Source organism: Podarcis bocagei (genome assembly GCF_964188305.1).
Source record: "Podarcis bocagei genome assembly, chromosome: 2".
Taxonomy (NCBI): domain Eukaryota; kingdom Metazoa; phylum Chordata; class Lepidosauria; order Squamata; family Lacertidae; genus Podarcis; species Podarcis bocagei.
In genome coordinates this window covers 62,860,050-62,873,792 of record NC_138126.1, presented here as the reverse complement: position 1 = coordinate 62,873,792, position 13,743 = coordinate 62,860,050, and the positions used below count along the sequence as shown (strand labels likewise).

General features: G+C 53.5%; 2 protein-coding genes across 12 annotated transcripts in view; one reads left to right on the top strand and one right to left on the bottom strand.

Annotated features, from left to right (window-relative positions):
• The window catches only part of DBN1 (drebrin 1), a 44,269-nt gene extending 41,689 nt beyond the window's left edge, over positions 1 to 2,580 (top strand). For all 7 annotated transcript variants that reach the window (XM_081185744.1, XM_081185745.1, XM_081185741.1 and 4 more), the window contains 3 exons: positions 28 to 770; positions 1,335 to 1,437; positions 1,588 to 2,580. In XM_081185744.1, coding sequence (XP_081041870.1) covers positions 28 to 770; positions 1,335 to 1,437; positions 1,588 to 1,658 — 917 coding nt within the window. In that variant the 3' untranslated portion in view covers positions 1,659 to 2,580. The remainder of the gene's footprint in view (positions 1 to 27; positions 771 to 1,334; positions 1,438 to 1,587) is intronic.
• A 507-nt stretch (positions 2,581 to 3,087) lies between these two features.
• PRR7 (proline rich 7, synaptic) lies at positions 3,088 to 13,522 on the bottom strand. 5 transcript variants are annotated; one of them, XM_081185738.1, is made up of 3 exons: positions 12,230 to 12,923; positions 4,696 to 5,009; positions 3,088 to 3,840 (listed from the first exon to the last, which is right to left on the bottom strand). In XM_081185738.1, the coding sequence occupies exons 2-3, from the start codon at positions 4,991 to 4,993 to the stop codon at positions 3,452 to 3,454; spliced, it is 687 nt and encodes a 228-aa protein (XP_081041864.1). In that variant the 5' UTR covers positions 4,994 to 5,009; positions 12,230 to 12,923; the 3' UTR covers positions 3,088 to 3,451. The 5 variants fall into 5 exon arrangements, with proteins under 5 accessions (XP_081041864.1, XP_081041862.1, XP_081041863.1 ...); XM_081185736.1 differs by having other exon boundaries at positions 4,696 to 5,790; positions 12,230 to 12,921; XM_081185737.1 differs by having other exon boundaries at positions 4,774 to 5,790; positions 12,230 to 12,915.
• Between the last annotated feature and the right edge of the window lie 221 nt (positions 13,523 to 13,743).

The following is a 13,743-nucleotide window of genomic DNA, read 5'->3' as shown; positions in this document are numbered from 1 at the left end:
TCCTCTCTCGCTTCCTCCCTGCTGCAGACTCCTCCAGCCCCAGCAGTGACGAGACAGCAGTGGCATCTGCAATGAGCTGGGCCCCTGCCAGCGTGGAGCCTCCGATGGAGAAGGCCGAGGAACCCCCTGTGGGGGCCACAGCCTGGCAGGCAGCGGACTGGGCAGAGCCGCAGCAAGGCGGGGCTGGCCCCACGGAAGACCTGGTGTTTCCAGAGCCCAAAGACGAGCCTCTGTTCCCAGACGCCCCGCCTCCCAAAGAAGAGCCTCTGTTCCCAGCAGCCCCTCTGCCCATGCAGAGCGAAGGCGCCCTGGATCTGGGCGAGGCCTTTGGGTTCTCCCAGCCCCCCGCCCCACCCTCAGAGAACATCCTCGACCTGTGGCAGAACGACAGCGCTGCGGCCGAGCCCACCCCTCCCGCCGCCTGGGAGCTCCAGGGCGGGCCCCCCACCCCAGCCCCGTGGGACCTTCACGATGGGCCGCCCGCCGCCGCCCCCATGCTGGTCGAGGTGGATGCCCCCCCAGGGGCGGTGGAGCCCCCGCCCTCCGCCAGCCTCCTGGAAGACAACCTGTTGAACTTCAACGACCTGCCCGAGCCCCCGGCCACCTTCTGTGACGCTGAGCAGGATGAAGAGCCGGCCAGCATCATTGCCATTGAGGGGCTGCACCAGATGACCCTCAGCTACCAGCATGCCCTGCAGGAAGCTTCTGGGGTGCACCAAGAGCCCCAGCTGCTCACCAACGGGGAGACGGCCCAAAAGGAAAGCACGCAGGTGAGGAGAGGGGCGCTCAGGCTGGCAACAGGGCCTGGGGAGCACTTCTGAAAGCTCCTGGCCCTGCCTTGCAGATCAAAACAGAGGATCATGAGGTACCACAGCTTGCTTCTGCGTGTTCATTTAAAGTGTGTCTCCTTTGGGCCCTGCCACTGGAGAAGTAATAATAATAATACTTTTGTAATTTATGTGCTGCCCAACTGATTGGGTTGGCCCAGCCACCCCTGGGTGGCTTGCAACAAATTAAAACACCAAGCACAGTAAAACATCAAACATTAAAACCTTCCCTATGCATGACACATCTTCTTTCATGTCTTATTTATACACGCACAGACAAAATATTTGTTTATTTATTGATGTTGAAGAATGATGATGTTCCACAAACTTTTGGACCCTTTCACACGTGCTAGCTCATGGGTAGCTTGAGCATTTTACTCCTCAGGCCTTCGTTGTCTGAGAGTACAAAACCAGAAAGTGATTGTTGCTCTGGGTTAACTGGGAAGGGAAAGAATAGGGACACCTTCCAAAGCACAGCACATGCCACGATTTGCTTTTCTCTTCCAGACCAGTGAGGGTTATTTCAGCCAATCACAAGATGAAGACTTTAACCAATCAGAAGAACCATCTGCTAAAGCTCCTCCTCCAGTGTTCTACAATAAGCCCCCAGGTGAGGATCAGGGATGGATGGGAAGATCCACCTTTGCGCTTCCTCTTCTGGGGTCCCCAGAAGAGCGGGCTTTGGGGACCACCCCTTTTGAAAGGCGGGAACGAGCTAGCCACCCTCCCTCACAGGTCATGCATTTGATTCCCCCCTCAGAGATTGATATCACCTGTTGGGATGCGGACCCAGTGCCAGAAGACGAGGAGAACTTTGGGGGCAGCGTTTAAGGCCAGCTCCCCTGCCCGACTCCTGTATCCTGCACCCAGCGAGCCCAGCGAGTGCAAGCCTGGAGCAGCCGCAGTGAGGGCCTGGTGCCTGCTTGCTCCGTATTGTAGCCCTGCGGTCCAGGGCCTAAGATTGTGCCCCAGCCAGACAGGATATTCTCCATGGTACTCCGGGGTAACTTTTTCCAGCTCTCTTTCTCTTTCTCTCTCTCTCTCTTCTCCCTGTTTTTCTAATGTTGTCAAATAGGAAACGTGTAAATCTGCCTGGTCCCCCTCTTTGTTGGTAGCTTCCCTGCAGATCCTTCCCCCTCCCAATTGCCTCTGCCCATTGGGTTTTTTCTGACACCCCCCCCAAATGCCATGTATACCATCTGGGTTGATCTCCTGTGAGTGCTGCTCTTGGGGGTGGGTGGGGAGGGTCGCTTCCTCCTCTCAGACTCTGCCCAGAGTTTTGAGTATTTTGCACGAATTTAAAATAAAATATGGCAATAAAATGGCCCTTGTGTGGGCAAGGCTCTGGCTCCCACCCCCCACTTCTCTGTTTGGTCCCCCCCCAACACACACCTGAGGCACCCAGCGAAGCAAAGGAGAGCCCCCTCCATCTCTGGGCTCTAGCAGCAAGGAACTCCCCCCCCCCCTCCAGAGTTCTGTGCCCAAAAGCCCCTCTTGTTTCAGAAATAAGCCCATTTCAGACCCTTCTCCTTAGGCCTTTATTTGCCCTGAGAGCCTGGGACAAGGGGAGACTCTGGGTGGGCTCTTCCCCCCTCCAAAAAAACCCTTTCCTCTTTCCCTACCCTCTTTCCTCTTTCATTCCATGCTTGGTTTCCTTTCTCTCACGTACAGTAATTGTTTTTTTGAAAGCACAAATTCTGTAACAGCAATGTGCTTATGTATGTTAATAAATAAATTGATTCCAAGCAGGGCAGCTGGCTTTGTAGTACAGGGTGCCTTTTTTTTTTTTTTTTTTTTTTTTTTTTTTGCTTTCAAAGGTGGGGCAGGATTAATGAGGCAACGCAAGACCACCGGGTGGTCGGGTGGGCATATTCCACAGACCAAAACAGCTGGTCTTTTATTCAGAGTTTTTTCAGTAGCTGCTTTTAAGGGCCAAAAATGTACTTTGATGGGGTAGGGGTATGAAAGCTGAGGGGAATTATTATTTTAAGCAACTGGAACACTTTGAACGTGGCATTGTCTGGTCTGTAGTGGGCCCTGCATGAAGTCATAGCCTGAGCAGGAGAACTCACCACTAGATGTCGCTGCCAACAAAGGAATGTGTTTCTGGAACATGCCTAGGCCTCCATCCTCCTAATTCTGTGGGATTATTTAGGAATGGGGTTGCTTCACTTCCTGCCACAGTGCACATGGGACTCTTTAAAAGCACAGCACACCCACCGTTTTCACAGCACAGACTCATCAACCACCCAGCACCAGGTTTGTAATAAATCAGGTTCCACAAACTTTTATTATTTTCAAAATGTAACAAACGAAAAATAGGAAACGAACCCAAAGGCCCCCTTGCAGTCAGCACCAACAGAGCCTGTAGCGGGCCCAGAAAAAGGGGAGTGGGCGAGATGGGGAGACCAGCCCCAATCTCACCCTGGCCAGGAGGTCAAAGAGCAGCTGGGGGGGGGGGAGGGATCTTTGCACTGTGAGGGCTCATGGCCCAGACATGGCTGGAAGGCTCGGACTGAGAGGCTTGGTGGCTCCCGCAGACCAAGGGAACAAACAGGCTGCCGGGATCCTCCAGCTTGTGTGCAGCAGCAGCCACAGTCCCACCCAGGGCGCGGCATGGCGTGCTAAACTGCAGTAGTCCTGCCAAACAAAGGCATTGAGACCGGCAGGTGCCAGGGCCCCGGCTCATAGCTGTCTCTGGCGCTGAATTCTGAGTCTGTCCAGCTGGGGAAGATGCGCTGCGAGTGCTCAGCCTCCAAGTAGAGGTTGGTGCAGGTGGGGCCCCGGCTGGCTGTGCTGGGCAGGTGGAGCGCTGAGCTGTAGCCCCGGTCCAGGAAGAGGGGCTTGTAGCTGGGCGGCTGCTCCTGCTTCTCCGGCTGCTCGTGGCTCAGGAAGGGGGTGGTGATCTTGCGGTACAAGCCGCGCGTGTCCGTCAGCACTTCGCTGTAAGGCGGCGGCGGCTCGGCCATCAGCACTGCTTCCTCGTAGCAAGGTGGCTTGGATGGATCTGGTTCTGCAAGCAAAGCAATCACAGTGACCGAGTGCAAGGAACTGATACAGTTAAGCGTGCCATCCCACCATTGCCTGCTCTCTTCCCCCCCCCCCCAGGCATACAAAATACAAGCTCACCTGTCCCGAGCAAGGTTTGGGGAGAGACAGAGACACAAACGCCCTAAGCTCTATTATCACAACCCAAGAGCTGGCTACAACCACAGACCTACACTTCACAGGCAAGCAAATGGGATCAGGGATGGTGCAAGACTTTGGCTACACGGAATGGGCATTCTGACCTCACCTTCCTCTTAAATAAGCTTCCTGAGATCCTGCCCACTTCAGCCCTGCATACCTGAAAGGGCTTCTCCACCCCCATCATTCAGACACAGGTCCAGCTCTGAGGGCCTTTCGGCGGTTCCCTCACTGCGAGATGTGAATTTACAGGGAACCAGGCAGAGGGCCATTTCTGCAGTGGCACCCACCCTGTGGAACACTCTTGTGTCAGATGTCAAGGAAATAAATAACTATCTGACTTTTAGAAGGCTTCTGAAGGCAGCCCAAAGCAATGTTTTGTTTCATTCCTTCATATTTTGTTGGGAGCTGCCATTAAGGGAGCTGAAACTTTGCAAGCTCTGGGTGAAGGCTGAACCCTTTCAGCCTACTGGAGGCAGCTTTGGCTCCCTTAGCTGTGGCTCAGTGGTGGGGCATCTGCCTTGCATGCAGAAGGTTGCAGGTTCAATCCCCAGCATCTCCAGAGAGGGCGGGGAGATCTCTGCGTGAAACCCTGGGGAGCCCCTGCCAGCCAGTACAGCCCGTCCTATGCTAGATGGACCAATGGCCTGACTTCCTCTGTTCTCGCCAGCCAGCTACCCACCTGCAGAAGCAGCGCTCCTCCCAAACGCGACTGTATTCTGCACCAGGAGTGGGCTCAGTCCCCTTCGGGTGCCCTTACCATGCCTGCAGCTCCACGGCCTCGGGGGTGGGAGGTGAGGGCGATGGGGCTCGATCCGGAGTCGGTGAGGTACCGCGATGCCCGGTGGGTTCCTGATGTACCCGCCCCCATAGCCGGAGCCCCCATAGGCAGGGCCCCCATAGCCCTCGTAGTGGAGGGGCTCCATCTCCAGGGTGCGCAGGTGCTGCTCTCGCAGCCGCTCCTCCTGCCGCCGCTTCATGCGCCGCCGCAGGTAGCTGCAGAAGCAACATAGCAACACAATGAGCCCCCAGATCAGCCAGAAGCCGGCAAAGCAGGTGAGGAAGGTGTAGGTGCCGTGGGACATCACCATCTTCGCTCCGGAGGACTGGCAGAGGTTTCGCCCTAGGAGCTTTGAAGCCAAGGAGTTTATTCAGTTCCAGCTTTGGGGGTGGGGGTGGGCAGGAGACTCTTTCTCTCTTTCCCCCACTTTTGGGTCTTCTGCAAAGAAGCAGGGACTAGGCTGAGTTCTGCGGGTGCCTTTGCCTGCTCTGCTTCCTCCCTTGCTGCCTAGTCATGTTGATGGGATCACAAGCTTCCCCTCTGCTCTCCTTGTACGTCCAGTTTTGCCTTTTCCCCAAAGATTGTGCAGGGTGCTCTCTTTCAGCCGCAGTACAATCCAGGGGCCACCACCAACAGGGCCCTGCTTCGGTCAAGGCAGTGGAAGCAGGGTCTGCAGCAGCTCAGCCCCTTGTGAGTTACGCGGCCTCCCAGAGGTGCTCCACAACTGCAGCCATAGAAGAGGTTGGCCGGAGACTGGGGTGCAGGCTTGGGCCTTTCACGGAGAGGGTGGAGTTCTGGCTCCTAAAGGAGCCCAAGGAAGGAAAGGAGAGTGCTGGGAAGGCTCATGGGCACGGCCTGTGCTCTCTTCTTCAAACTCCTGAGTTCTTGGATACTTGGGGTAACACGACCAGTAACACCAGCACCCAGCCCAACTTCTTCCCATTGCTGGCTCGGGGCTTTGCAGGGCCAACAGCACTTCCAACAGGAGCTCGCTCCCTGCAAACAGACAGAGAATGCCATTGATTGTAGGAGGGGACAGACAAGTGCTATTTTGCAGAACCCACCCTACCTGCTCTAAGCCCCTCCCCAGCTAACGAGCACAAGCCACTGGTGGTCCAATGAAGGGGTGTAGAGCTTAGACCCTGACTGCAAACACTGCCCTCCCCTTGAACACAAAAGCCTACGGCTTGACTTGGCTTCCCACCAGTTGCAACTGCAAAGTAGAGGGGAGGAAACCTTTTGGTTAAATTGGGTGTATTGTACAGCCTCCTACCCCTGTCCAGCAATCTAAGCCTGTGACTACCAAGTGGGCATGTGCCCCCTTTCATGCAGCCACAGTACTGCCCACACACTCACCATCACATGTGCCCACTCTCATTCATGCACTGAACACTCATAGATCAGGCTGGGCTTACGGCATTCAGGCATGCTCCTTGCACAGGTTGCAACCAAAGCTGTGGACCCCCATCGCCCTGGCCATTTCCGACTGAGGCGATAAGCTTCCAGGGATGGAGCGAACCCAAATTCCAGACCTGCTGCTGCTGCTGCTGTGGCAGTGAAAGAGAGGACTCACGAAACAGCAGGGCACAAAAGGGAGAGGCCAAGAGAAGACAGCAAAGCACCGGTACCAGAGCAGTACCTCACTTCTCCTCCTGATGGCACTGCTAGCCCAACGGCACTCCTCTGCTCATCCACAAACCATCACAGAAGCCTCCTGCCCACACATGTCACAGCTTCACCCCTCAAGGGACTGCTCTCCACATGGTGCATCACACGCCACTGCCAAGATGTGTGCTGATTCCTCCTTCTCTGCCTTCGCTTACCCCCTACCCCCAGGTAATGGATGCCAAGCAACAACCTCCCATTCATAGCAAAGCTGTTTGCAATGCAGCTTAAGGACCACTAAGCGCAAAGCAGGTCGCCCTAAGCTAAAACTGAACTTTGACACTTGCATCAGGTAAAGGCCCCACCATCAGCTACATCTCCACCCTCCTCCTGCCTGCTTAATTCATTGCTTATTAGTTCTGATGTGTGCCAGTAGCTAGGCCACCATAATCCAAGGCAAGTAAGTACCGGTATGTTATTCCCAGGATATTTCATAAATGGACTGATCCCAGTACCTCATTTCAGGAAATCACAATCACTCCAGAGGGAGAATTCCTCCTGCATGTATACTGCAGCAGATCACAAGCTGTGGGGATGAGGTGATCTGAATCTTGCCTCTGTACACTTAGGCTGCATTCTAGATGCAGCAAGAGGTATTCCACATTCCACCCAGGCAAACAGAGGAGGAGGCTGCAGAAGAGGGCAGCAGGGGGCGTGGCCTAGGCAGGGAGGGTGCAACCAAGGGCCAGGTAGAGAGGCCTGTTGTTGACCACTTTTGGCTAGTGTGCACCCTATTTAACTTGGGAATCTCTGTAAGCACCGTTCATAGAATGGCCTTTCAAAGTGTCATCAGAGCTTCCCCAAATGTTAACAGGACCTATTTGGGATTAGACCTTTCTGAGTAACTCTGTACTGAGGAACAACTCCATTTCTCCTTTAAAAGTATCTCACTGTCACCTCAAACACAGCTGAGAGGGTATTCCCCACCATATCAAGGCGTTAAGAGATAAGCCTGCAAGCTTTTATTATTGCTTACACTAAGCCAGCCTTCTTATCAGAGCCCAAACCAGCTGCTAAAACTTAAGAAGTGGGCTGAGCTTCAGCCTCGTGTGGATCTCCTTCACCTTACCGAGAGCCCCTGTCAGCTGCCAACCCTGTTGGTGTGTTTTAAATGTACAGAGCCAGAGTGCATGATCGGCAGCCATTAACAGTTAAGGTTAACAGCTGGCAACTAAGCTGTGTTCCTGGATCTGTTCTCTTGCTTCACATCAGGTCAGATCAAGGCCAAGTGTTCTTTGTAAGAAGCCCATCAGTCAACAAGCACTGAGTGCTCTGTCAGAAACAGGGACCCTGCTCTGAGTCGGCTGCTGTTTACCTTCCACCTGCCTGCCATACATCATAAGGCAGGTGCAAATCAATACCAGTAAGCATTAAACTGTTTAGTCAGAAGAGACACCACAGGCCAGCCAATCACAGAAAATGCCTGAAATGTCAGTCTTCTAGCCTCAATACAGTTGACCACTGCTTAACATCTTCCTCATAATGGCCCTATACTAAAGTTTTGGGTTTGAATGGACCCTTTTGCCACTTGTGTGATGCTTGTCTGGATCATTTCCTTTGTTATTATCCATATTCTAAGGCAGTAGCCCCAAAATATTCCATCTGGGACTCAGCCAACTGAACTATATATTACCTTGAGCTATAGGCCTTCTGAATCTTTGACAAGGCACATAGATAAGCCTTTCTACTTATCTATGTGCAGGCCCATTATTAAAAACACAAATTACATTAAGACTGTCAAGTTTACATTCAGAAGTGGTGGCCACAAGTTAGAAGAAAAAAGGAAGTGTAACTGGGTAAGCAGGTGGGTGGCTGAATCCACACAGGAAATGAAGCAGCCCGTGAAACATGGGTTGAATGGGAATGTCCTTTGTCCCGTCTTTGAATGCACGTGTCCCAGTTGGTGGCTCCATCAAGGAAGTGTGACTGAGCTAAAACAAGCCCAGGAAGAACAACTTTGCAGTTGCCAATATGGCAGCAACAGTGGAGATCAAGCTCTCCCCCCCCCCCCCGCTTCCAGTTTACTCTTCCCCAAAATCTGCTAATTAAAAACAGGATTTTCTAAGGAACTACAAAATTTCAGCGTGATTAGGTCAACAGCAAGCTGACATTAACTAAATGCCCACAAAAAAGGCTGCAAATGATCATGTTGTACAAGGGTGAAATTTGTTAATAGGCACTGAATTCAGCTTTCCGGGAAATATTTATGTTTAAAGTATGTTTCTAACCTTTATTGCCATGAAGGCAGGCTTGTAAGATTAAGCAATGTGTCATGACAGACTGGTTAAGTGGTTAGAGTACTGGGACAGGACCAGAGAAACCAGGGTTCAAATCCACACTCAGTCATGAAACTCGCTTGGTTCAGCTACTATCCTATAGCGTAGCCTAGCCCACTGGGTTGTTGTGAAGAAAAAATAGCAGAGGGCCAAGGTATGTGGCTCTGAGTAACGCGGAGGAAAGCAGAGAAATAAATGTAATGAATAGACCGGGGGGGGGGATCCATGAAATTTCAAAAGCCACAGTGGGAGATGAACAGGATATTCAGTTGCCAGGGAGAAGATTTACAGGGTTGTGCATAGCTCTCTGCACCTTCCCATTGGTTAGAAGAAAGTATAATGCAAAATGACCCAAAAAATCTCCCAGGAGATCTAAAAAAAGAAAAATGGTAATAAGAAAACCACTGACAATTTGGTTCCCCTTGATGGTACCTCAAAATATGCCATCTGAGAGAGCCTACCTCATCTTATCCAATTTTGGCTCACCTTTGATTTGCATAATATGCTTTGATTTGCATAATTGTACAAAGATCCAGCTTACCTAGAATTAACTGAGTGCAAACACACACACACACAACCTGCTTCCAAAAAAGTATAGAATTGCAGACACTTTCTAAATGCAGAGCACAGAGAACTCTGTAACAAAGACAAGGTCACAGTGCCAGACCTCCACCTGGGACAACCTTGGTACTTGGTGAGATTGCTGGCTGCTGGCCAGAAGGAAGAGGTCACAGAGCTGCCTAGATCTCCCTGAATATTCTGCTGTACATGAGAACAGTATAATTCCAGCAGAGACCAGTGCAATATTCACACACCTGCAGGACAAAAAGCTCCAGTTACAGGTGGCCATAAACCAGTGACCAATATATGCCTCTGCTGGGAGGTAACAGCGGGAGAGGGGCATTGCCCTGATGTCCGGCTTGTGACCTTCCCAAAAGCAACTGGGTGGCTACTGTGAGAACAGGAAGCTGGAGTAGATAGGCCTCTGGTCTGATCCAGCAGGGATCTACTTGTGTTCCAAGTGAACCTACTATATGACCCTGTCTTACTGATCCCACGGTCCTCAGTACCAAGGTCTTCTCAAGGCAATGCCTCCACCAGCAGCCTTAACATCCTGTTTAAGATACTTAATAAAAATTGTCCATTCCAGCAGAAAAGGCCAGGATGGTTCTTCCAAATGTAGCTCATCTTTACCTATAAATATCCTTTCTGGGTGTGTTTTTAGAAGTCCCTAATAAGATGAGGATGGCTATGGATACAGTATGCTATTGAGGGTTTCTGCATAGAAAGCATTGCAACTGGTGATGCGGGAGGGAATTGCAACAGGGCCTGTGAACGGCTCCCCGAGACTCCAGTGCCTCCCCTCCTCCTCAAATAGAAGAGAACAGCTACGCCTGTGCTGGGCAATGCAGATCCCAGCGTCAAATCACGACAATAAATGTCAAAGTAAAGACTTAGCAGCACCTTGGCAAGGACTCCTCCACAGCATGAATCTGGCCTCGTGCAAGGCTGGCATCTACGGGACACTGAGATGACTGGTGTGCAGTGTTGGCTATGGCTGCTGGAGGGGTGGGGGTTGGGAGGGAGGGAGGGAGGGTGGAGCACTGCATCAAAAGGACTAGTCCACCTTAAAAGCACAGGCAGCCAATCCATCTGGAACAGGAACTGCTCTGGCCTGCAGCTGGAACCTCTGGTGATTCTGGAGCACTGGGCTTCCTTGCCTCTCCAACGTCAGATCCACCTTTTGTGTGCATGAGGCCTGCACTTCCCCGTTCATTTTCAAACTTCTGAAGATAGGGTGCCTTTACAGGTAATATGTCCCTACCTGTACTGTTACAGGCTGTGGCTTCTTCTTGAACACCAGCTTTGCTCATCCATGCAGATGACACCAACAGCCCTTGTGCACAAGTAGGTTACATACATTCCTGGGCAGCAGTGTGTGTGTGTGTGTGTGTGTGTCCCCACACTGAACAAGCCCTCAACTATTTTCTCTGATAGCACAGAGGGCACCTCAGATTCTAGGCAAGCACTTCTTACATTTTCCTACCTAGCCACCACTACAGAAGCTCCCAGGCTTAATTTAAATTAAAGCTGATACATATGAAGTCAAACACACCACTGAGCATGTCCATCTGACCCTCTGGAAATCCACAGCCATCCACTCCTAAAGTGGGCATCCAGGAACCACTATGGCTTCCAGGGGCACTTAACTTCTGCTGTCTCTTGCCTGATAAGCTTTACAGGTTGCCCTAAAAGACCTGACTCCTGATTGTGACCACGTGAGGCAGCCTGCAAAGGTTACTGGTGTCCTGCTTTTCCATCTTATGGTCCAGGATCAAGATGCAGCCTAGAAAGCAAATTCCAGGGCTGAGCCCAGGCATAAATTAAACCCTGGAGGTCAGGTTTAATACACTGACATCTTTTTAGCCACTGCCTGTCACCCAAAGAAGCTGCCTTGTACTAAAATCAGACCACTGATCTGGCTCAGTGTTGCGTTCGCAGACTGACAGTAGCTAAAGTTCCTTGGCCAAGTGTTTTGGTGGGGCACAGAAATTAGTATCAGAGCAAGAATAACTGGGGAACAAGGACCATGGCCTGATCTCTCAACTGAGCTATGGTGCCTCCTTCTCTTGAAGGATGGGGAGGGGGGCCATTTATCTGTTTTGTTTTTCTAGAAGGCCGATTAACCCTGTCCACTCAAAACACTAAAGCAACCTTCTGACGCTGCTTGCATTTGGGGGAAACCCAGTGGGCCTATGCAAGGCCCTCCGACTCTCCCCCGTCTTGGTGCATGATGATCTCCGGTGCTTACAGCTAGCTTAAGATGCTTCCCACCTCTCGGAATAGCGTCTCTACCGTGGCAGTGCCCATTATCATCCACCCTACCCCGCAAACACAGCGGCTCCAGCCAACATGAGAGGCACCGATCCTGAGCTGAATGCGCCTACCAAGCTGGCATTGCGAAGAGGCGGCTTTTGCGCGCGCACACACACCAAACGCACACACGCACACCCCACAACGCAGAGATGGGTGCGCGCTCAACCAAGGCAGGCGAGAGCGCGCAGGACTTCTCTCCTGCCCCCCCCCCGCGTTCCTTCCCCAACCTGCCAACCGCCTCCTAGCAAGTCCATTGGCAGCGCCGGGTGACGCCGCCACGTTCCCCAGCTATGCCAAGTCCCCAGGTGCCCAAGCAACAGGAGGCGCCGAAGCTGCAACCCCGGAGGGTCTTCCCTGGGGTCGCCCCGCTCGCTTGGGGGCGAGCAGACCATCAGTCCTGTCTGCTGGCACCTTAAGGGGCAGCTGCACGTGGGGAGAGGGGCGGCCGGCCGGGCCCCTTCCACCAGTTGTGGGCAGCTGAAGGGTGGGGGAGAAGAGAGCAGGAAACAGGCAGCTAAGCGCAGAGGAGCCTCGCTTGGCAGGTGGCTGGTGCTGGTGCCTCGCCTCGATGGGCCCCCGGTGACTCCCACAGGGTCTCTCGCCTTTTTCGTTCTCACCGTCACTTCCAGCGCCGAGATCAGGGATCGCCCGCAGGAGCCCCATCTCGGGAAGCCGTCAGAGCCATCCCTTCGGCTTCGGTGAGGCGTGGAGCGGGGCTGGGGCAGGCGCGGCCAGGAGAGCGCGGCGTCAGGCGTGTGGGCTGCCTCTCGCCTTGCCCATTGCCCGACGCGGCAGCTCCACGCGGGCGGTGCCGGGCTCTCCCTTTGTCTCCTCCGCCGCCGCAAGCGCTCGCGCGTCTCTTCCTTTCTTCTTTCTTCTCTCTCCAGCTCCTGCCTCGCTTGCTCTGCCGGCCCCGCCCTCTGGCTCCTCCCTCCGCCGGCGGCGGCCCTCGCCAGCCTCTTCCTGCCCACTTCGGGGGGCTTGCAGCCTCGTGGGGACGGCGCGCGGGTCTTTCCTAGGAGAAACCCCGGGACTCCAAGGCCGTCCGGAGTGGGGTGCGGTGGGGGTCGCCGGGGGGCGTCAAAGAGCAGTGGCGGCAGCGCCTGGGGCTCGCTGATCTTGGGGGCTCCTTGGCTTGCTTGCTTTTTTCTTTTTTTGCTCCTCGTTGGAATTTCCTGCCGGGATTCGCTTGGCTCCCTCGCTGTCCTTTCCGATCCGGGCGGGCTTCTCCCTCTCCTCCCGACGTCACGACTGTAGCCTCGGCACGTCAGGGCCAAAGCGGGGGGCGCAGAGGTGGGGAGAACGCCAGGCAGCAGGGAAAGTCCGGCAAAAGCACCTCCGAGGCCCTCCCAGCCCCCCCCCCCGGAGAGAAATCCGTGATCTCTCCCTCCTCGCTTCCCGAGCCAAGAATAGTCCCTGGAACCGAGGCCTTGATTCATAGCCTCCTTCCCCCCACCTCCGCCACCCTAACGCACACAGACGCAAGAGGAAATCTATTCCTAGGCTCTTGTCTTGGTGAGCAGCAACACAGCAAAGCCTCAAGAAAGCAGAAAAGGCTTGGGTTGGGGGAGACCCCCGGGTTACCTAAAACCGGCCGTGCCGCGCTGGGAAGACACACATGCTGCAGATCCCCTGCTATTCTCAGATCTGGGTTCTGGAAGCCCCCTGTAGATAGACGGATTCCTTCTTAATGTGGCATGGCCTTTCCTTCCTCTTCTGGAATGCCCAGTGCAGGTGTCCACCAGGGGACCCAGTTAAGTGAAGCATGTGTCGAAAGGCTCTCCTTAAAATGGTGCAAGATAAGGGTTAACAATGGAAAGCCCATGCCCAAATTTGCCCTTCCCCTACCTGGCCCCCTCCCCTTCTTAACCCAAATGTGAAGGGTGGGTATGAAAGGAGGGGTGGGTGTAGCAAAGGGAGGCCTCCAGTGGGATGTGGCATGGCTTGGCCAGCAATCCGACACCTTGTTCAAGAGAGGGTGATTCCCGACTGCTGCCGGGTTTTTGCGGTGGGATAATCACACACTGCACTGGCACAAATCCCAGGTCATACATGGAGGTCTTGTGCAACAGATCCGCTCCCCCCAAAGCTGGTGTGACTTATTGCTATAAAGAACAAGTCAGGAATTTCA

Bases quoted from the DNA above. Each gene is read 5' to 3' on its own strand.
- PRR7 (XM_081185734.1), bottom strand. From the start codon at position 13,051: ATGAATCAAGGCCTCGGTTCCAGGGACTATTCTTGGCTCGGGAAGCGA. The intron at 5,791-12,214 runs GCGAGAGACCCT...GTCTGTTTGCAG, and splicing joins TGACGGTGAGAACGAAAAAG to GGAGCGAGCTCCTGTTGGAA.